The 6,486-nt window shown below is 46.8% G+C and overlaps 1 protein-coding gene across 3 annotated transcripts in view; it reads left to right on the top strand.

Moving 5' to 3' along the window:
* The first annotated feature begins 235 nt into the window (after positions 1 to 235).
* The window catches only part of LOC105559968, a 427,615-nt gene continuing 421,364 nt past the window's right edge, over positions 236 to 6,486 (top strand). For all 3 annotated transcript variants that reach the window (XM_012008659.1, XM_012008663.1, XM_012008662.1), the window contains exons 1-2: positions 236 to 801; positions 4,954 to 5,172. In XM_012008659.1, the coding sequence (XP_011864049.1) occupies positions 415 to 801; positions 4,954 to 5,172 (606 nt within the window). In that variant the 5' untranslated portion in view covers positions 236 to 414. The remainder of the gene's footprint in view (positions 802 to 4,953; positions 5,173 to 6,486) is intronic.

The following is a 6,486-nucleotide window of genomic DNA, read 5'->3' as shown; positions in this document are numbered from 1 at the left end:
CTTCGAAGAATTCGAAAACTTCAATTCTCGAATAATTTCTACGAAGCTTCGAATCTTCGAAGAAAAATTTCAGCTCTACAAGCGTGAAGTGGTCCCCGCGCACCGATCAACGGTAAGTCGACTCCCGCGCGTTTGGCAGATGTCGCTCGCGTCGCTCTCGCGGGCGTAGCGGCGTTGACAGCCCCGGCGCAGTTTCCCGCGCGCGCCACGTCAGCTGATCGGCGCTCGCGAGCAGTCGCGAGATGTCAATTGCCGCACGCAGGTGGTGCTCGATTCGTAATGGCGTATGACGGCTGAGGACGGCCACGGGTGCGAAACGCGCACGGGTGCTCGAGTTTTCGCGTGTCCGCCAACGCCGGGGGTGGTGATCAAGTGCCGCGGCGCGTTGCACGTGTGTCGGGGTGTCGCGGTAAAATGAGCGCGTCGACCGGCGTGCTGCCGTCGTACCAGCGCCTCGCGAACGGCGTACCGGTGCCGTTGTTCACGAGACGGTCCTTCCGTCCGCGCGAGAAGTACCTGATCCTACTTGTCTTCATGACGTTCGGCGTCGTGTGCTTCGGCGCGTTCTTCTACCTGCCGGACTTCCGCACCGGCGGCGCCGCCGTCAAGAGCGTCTACCGCGTGTACCAAAGCATGCAGAAGGCCGGACCGGAGCTGCTGCTGCCGGTCCCGCCGCGCGCCTCCGGGGACACCAAGGACTCGCGCTCGTCCGCGATCGGGCACCCGAACGCGGTGCCGCCGGGCCACGAGGGCAGCGATCACCAGGACGTGCATCTCGTCGAGGACAAACAGAAGCTGCAGGTGTGAACTCGCGCTCGCGTCAAATCGATCTTTCTCTTTCCCCCTCTCTCGCTCTCGCGCTCTCTCTCTCTCTCGTTCGACTCGACTCTCTCTCGAACGCCTCGCCCAAGTTTCCTCGTCAAACTCCTCGCTCCCGCGACATCGTCGTGCCACCCCTGGTGAACCAGCACCGTCTCGCTGGAGAGCGCGGCGCGGCAGGGAGGGCGACACGGTCCGGTTGCGCGAGGTGCTCCGTTTGTTTACATACGGCCATTGTAACGTACATGGCTGACGCACGTGCGCGGACTCCGCGCGCTGTCACTTCGTTCACGATTCCGTCTCAATGGGCGATCCACCGTTCGAGACAAGGGCGGGCCGGATGCCACGCGGATGCGCGAGCGTTTGGTATTGACGTCGATTAATGACAACGTTCAGTAGTAAATGGTTCACCGAGGTCATCGAGCGCGCGTGTTGTGGTGTCGCCATCAACAGCTGGCAGGATTCATACGATCGTCGGTCGCGTTCAGATCGAGGGGCAAACCGCTGAGGGCATTGTTGTGTACAGATTTGCTGCATTGCTAAGCATTTTCGGGCATTAGTTTGGCCATTAGACCTCGCCAGGGCGTTATAAAGATAAAATAAGATAATACAAGTTAAACGAGATAAAAGAAGATAATAAGATGAAGTACGTGATTTTGGTCAGCGGTTTACCTCTCGGTTCAGACGCTATTTAAGCTGTTAATCCTTTTGCGCCCCTATGCGCGCGTCTTGAGACTCGAACGTCTATTCTCACATATTGAAGACGACGCCCGAGAATCGATTGATCTCGCTCGACGATTATTCGAGCTTAGCGCGCAGTCCTTTTGCACTGTTCGTTTTCTACGATTCCTACGATCCGCCGAGTGCAGACGCGCTTTGAAGCGGGATCTCGCGCAAGTTGCTCGATCGCTGGTAACGAGCAAAATGGGGTCAAAGTCGACCCGATTTTGCTCGGTAAACGGAGACAGTGTGATACCGGATATCTTTCGCGTTTTGCCGTGCGCGCCAACGTCGAGAAACTCCCGTTTCGCTCGCGCTCTCTTTCTTCCACTCAACGTGAGTGGGTCGCGCAAGGTCGCGCGAGGTCGCGCGGCGATCTTGCCCTTGTACGGCGACGCATGTCCGGGGCATCGCGGCGCCTGGACGCGGGATCACGTTTGGTCAAAATTACTTTGAAAATTTTCCGAAAGTCAAAATCAATCCGCGAATCCAGTAGCGACCGAATATTCTGTCTAAACGCGATTGCTCATTTCCAACGAGTCAGGCTGGTGCGAGGGGGAAACCGCTGAGGGCCTTGTGCTGTACAGATTTGCGGCACTACTGGGCATTGCTAGGCATTACTAGGCATTTTTTGGGCATTAGTTTGGGCATTAGGCCTTGTTGGGGCATTACGAGGAGATAACCGCTTAGGGCATTGTGGTGTACAGATTTGCGGCATTACTGGGCATTACTAGGCATTACTGGGCATTGTTAGGCATTACTAGGCATTTTTTGGGGCATTAGTTTGGGCATTAGGCCTGGTTGGGGCATTACGAGGAGAAAACCACTTAGGGCATTGTGGTGTACAGATTTGCGGCATTACTGGGCATTACTAGGCATTACTGGGCATCACTAGGCATTACTAGGCATTTTTTGGGCATTAGTTTGGGCATTAGGCCTTGTTAGGGCATTACGAGGGCGTAATCGCTGAGGGCATTGCGGTGTACAGATTTGTGGCATTACTGGGCATTACTAGGCATTACTAGGCATGTTTTGGGAATTAGTGGGCATTGTTGTACAAGATTTTGGTCAGCGGTTTTCCCGTCGGGTTGGCGTTACATTCGTCGCGCGACAAATTTTTCAAGTGTGTTGATTGGCTGCAGGATAGTAAAATTCTCGAGTATCTGAGAAATTTTTTTATTCAGCAGCCAATCGACGCTCTTGAACAATTTGTCGTACGACAAATGTAATACCAGCCTTATTCTAAATAATATTTGAAGATACAGTTTCGTTGAAGCAAGAACGAGAGAAAAAGTTAAATAACGGTTGAAAAATTTTATCGAGCGGTATTGAATTTAACGTGGATTCGGATTAACAAGTCCGTGTAGGACGGATTCTGCATGATGAATTTACGCTCTCGACAAAATTTATGTAAATTGAAATTTTTGTCCGTTAATTGAAGCAGATAAGCGTGCTATTAGAATTGTATGCGGCAAGTACGATTTATTCCGTTCGTACGCGCGACTCGTCCCATTGTTATTTCCGCTCCGTCGTTCTTTTCTCTTTTCACAGGAAATAACGTCCAGGACTCGTGTTACACGCGCGTTACACGGTTTTGTCACAAATCAAAGGTCGCGATCGATTTTTTTAAAGAATCCCGATCGAATCCTACAGTAAATTGCACCAACGTGGCTGGCGATATCATAATTCGCTGCTCGAAAACCGAGGTATCGGAGACCAACCCCGATTTTTACCCACGTCGTTCAATCTTGATCTTACTAGGTTGAATCATCTTTGGTCTCTTTCTGGAACTTAGAAAGAGACAAAGAAGGAATTAAACCAATTGTAGGATCGAAGTTAAACGACGTTGGTGAAAACGGGCCTGAATCTGGTAGAGTGCGACGTCGTTTGTCCTTTGCATTTATTCCGCGTCTTGGAACGTGGGAAGCGAATCGGATAAAGACGCGCGAACGGAGTGAAATGCAATCTATCGGAGCGACGTAACTTGAACGTGCGAAAGGAAGTGTCCCGCGATAATATAAATAGCATTATCGTGCACGTGCGTTGCGGGATGAATACGCATATAAATAGTGCTCCGCACTGAGCAGTTACCGTGAAACAATTACCGGGACACGTAAGGCGGAGACACGTAGAATATTTATTTAAAAATACTTGTATCTACACGGTCGCTGTTCCGACAATCTTTGTTTCACAACGTTTTCTCGAGGTATCGACGTTTTACAATCCCGTGGAAATGAAATTAATAATGAGATTCAACGGCACTGCCTTATTCCATGGGAAAGTAGTCCGCGCGTGTTTCCTTCTTTTTCTTGTAACGGGAAGGCGTTCGAGAGCGTTTGTTCAGAGGTGAACGAGGCGAAAATGAGTGTACTTCCGTGAAATCTAGGTTGCAGATAGCATGCGTGGTCTACGCGAAAAATGCATTGGTTTTCGTTCCCGTAGAAAAGACCGATCCGCATAATCGTTTGGCAAATCTACGAACTCGAGCCCAAACCGCGGGCACTCACATATAACACTTGCATTGATTTACACGTACATGTTTTTCGGAGGTGCGATAAACGGTTTGACGAACAGTAGAAACAAGAGATACCAATTATGAGCTACGTGTAATTTAAAGATACTGAAACGAATAAGAATAGGAACTAAAAATTCATATACGCCTGATAATAATTGAAATGGAATGGCGAAAGTTAAAGCTTACTTTTTATTTATATCTTAATTGAAAGCAGCATTGATGTTTTAAATTGCAAATTTTTAAACGTGGTCTTTCGCGTCGTATCGTCGACTAACAGTGCTTCAGCAACAATCAGTAATACGCATTTGCATCGCTATCGCCGGTATTACGAACTAGAGATAGTGGAGCCGGTCATGCAAATTCAATAAGTTTGTTGTGCCGCGCGCGTTTAAACCATATACTGACATAAACAGCCTTTTAATTAAAATCATTTCATTAAAGCGCTGTCAGTCTGTTTCTCAGTTATTGTCGTAGATATGCATGTGAATATATGAATAGACTTGGCCAATACTTTTACTAAGGAGATAAATATAAATGAGCATAATTTGCATAGAGTTGGTGGAAAGTAAATTTGAAAAGTAAAAAATCTTTAAATATAATTAGGGATGCATGTTTATTATAATTTGTTCTTCTACTCGGTATTTTTACTTTGCGCAAATAGCTTTGTGATTGAATTAAAGCCGTTGATTTCTACCTTCGTGCATAAAAATACGTACGATTGCTTGTCCAACTTTTCAATGAATCCAAGTCTGAACGTACAAATATAATACCCGCGCATTTCGACGCGATTACATGCCGCGTTTATTAGTAGTTGCAAATTAAATGTGTATTGAACGATTCTCGCATGCCATCTGAAACGATATTGCGGAACGCACCTCAATTACGCGCCGAATTTCTAGGCGAAAATCGACGAGGAGTATCAGCAACAAAAAACATTAGAGAAACCGGACATGGGTGAATCGCGAGTGCGTACAAGTAGTTCCTCATCGTTGATAGTGCACAAGGAAGAAACGGTTGTGGTGACAGTGCCACCAGCGCCTGCGGATAAGCTGCCATTAATCGTCGGCGGGGAGGATAAGGACCACATCGCCAGGCAACGAAGGGACAAAGTGAAAGAGGTGAGTTTTCCTTTCAGTTTAGTGAATATATACTATGGATCTTTCAGGATCGACTCGGCCGTACTGAGATAATCTAAAGTCTAATCTACAATGTGCCCTTTGCCTCTTGTACAATCGTACGTTGTCGACAAAGTTTTCAAAGCGTTCTGACTTGCTGATATAAAATAGAATTTTCTAGACGCCAAGAGCACATTGTAAGTTGGGCTTAAGGCTCTCTGAAATTATTGTCTCTCTGAAACCGTGTAAAGATACACGGCACGAGTTTACGCTACGAAACGTATTTCTTGTACGAGCGTCGCTTGTGGGTTTTCACTTGTGTGAAATCGTTTATTTCGAATGAGGTTCCCATTTATTCTGATTTCATAGATGTCGATACTGCCAAAACTCGACTATTCAAATCGTATCTTTCCGTATGGCTCGCGAGAAATCCCGTGGCGTCTCCGCACATCACCCAAGAAATGTCGTCATTTCCACGTAAACGGGAAGTGAGAGGAAGCCGCTTTTTCGCGATGCGCGGTAGTTTCGCTCGCGCCGATCTACGTCGTGTTTCGCAAAATAATGAACCGGGATTTTTAAATTGACCCCGAGAAGTTCAGTCTCGTGGCACAACGCGCCACTCTACGCTCTGCATGCAAATTGCTTCCATAAAAACTATAGGATCATAACGACTTCACCCGTAAAAAAAAAACACCTCCCCGCGTTAACTTGCAGATTCTATATATACATATACATATTTGCCTCAAAATTAAGTTTCGTATTTATATACGTAAAACTTAATTTTGAGGTAAATCCTGAAACCGCGCACTTGAAAAATGGCAGATCATTCCGCGTGGAAGTCGTATCAGCAAATAAAACTGATTAACGAAGTATGAAAAAACTTATTAACATTTTTTTAATATCATGTATACGTGAATGTGACGTAGCTCCCTTTATTACAAATACATTAATGTTTAATTATAAGATGAATAAAATTATTAACGGTTTACACATTTTGCACTCTCGACTGCTGCCAACCGGAGGTTGGCACTACGGAGGGAGTATGCGAGGGGGAAACCGCCGAGGGCATTGTGGTGTACAGATTTGCGGCGTTACTAGGCATTTTTTCGGCATTAGTTTGGGCATTAGACCTTGCTGGGCGAGGGGGAAACCGCTGAGGGCATTGTGGTGTACAGATTTGTGGCATTACCGGGCATTACTAGGGCATTTTTGGGGCATTACGTCTTGCTGAGGCATTATAAAGATAAAATAAGATAAAATAAGATACAATAAGATAAAATAAGATAGAACAAGATAAATAAGATAAAAGAAGATAAT

Source organism: Vollenhovia emeryi, unplaced genomic scaffold, assembly GCF_000949405.1.
Source record: "Vollenhovia emeryi isolate VEMERY1.0 unplaced genomic scaffold, V.emery_V1.0 DF939247.1, whole genome shotgun sequence".
In the NCBI taxonomy this organism is placed as follows: Eukaryota; Metazoa; Arthropoda; class Insecta; order Hymenoptera; family Formicidae; genus Vollenhovia; species Vollenhovia emeryi.
The sequence above is the reverse complement of the archived record's forward strand: the minus strand, read 5'-3'. Positions and strand labels throughout refer to the sequence as shown.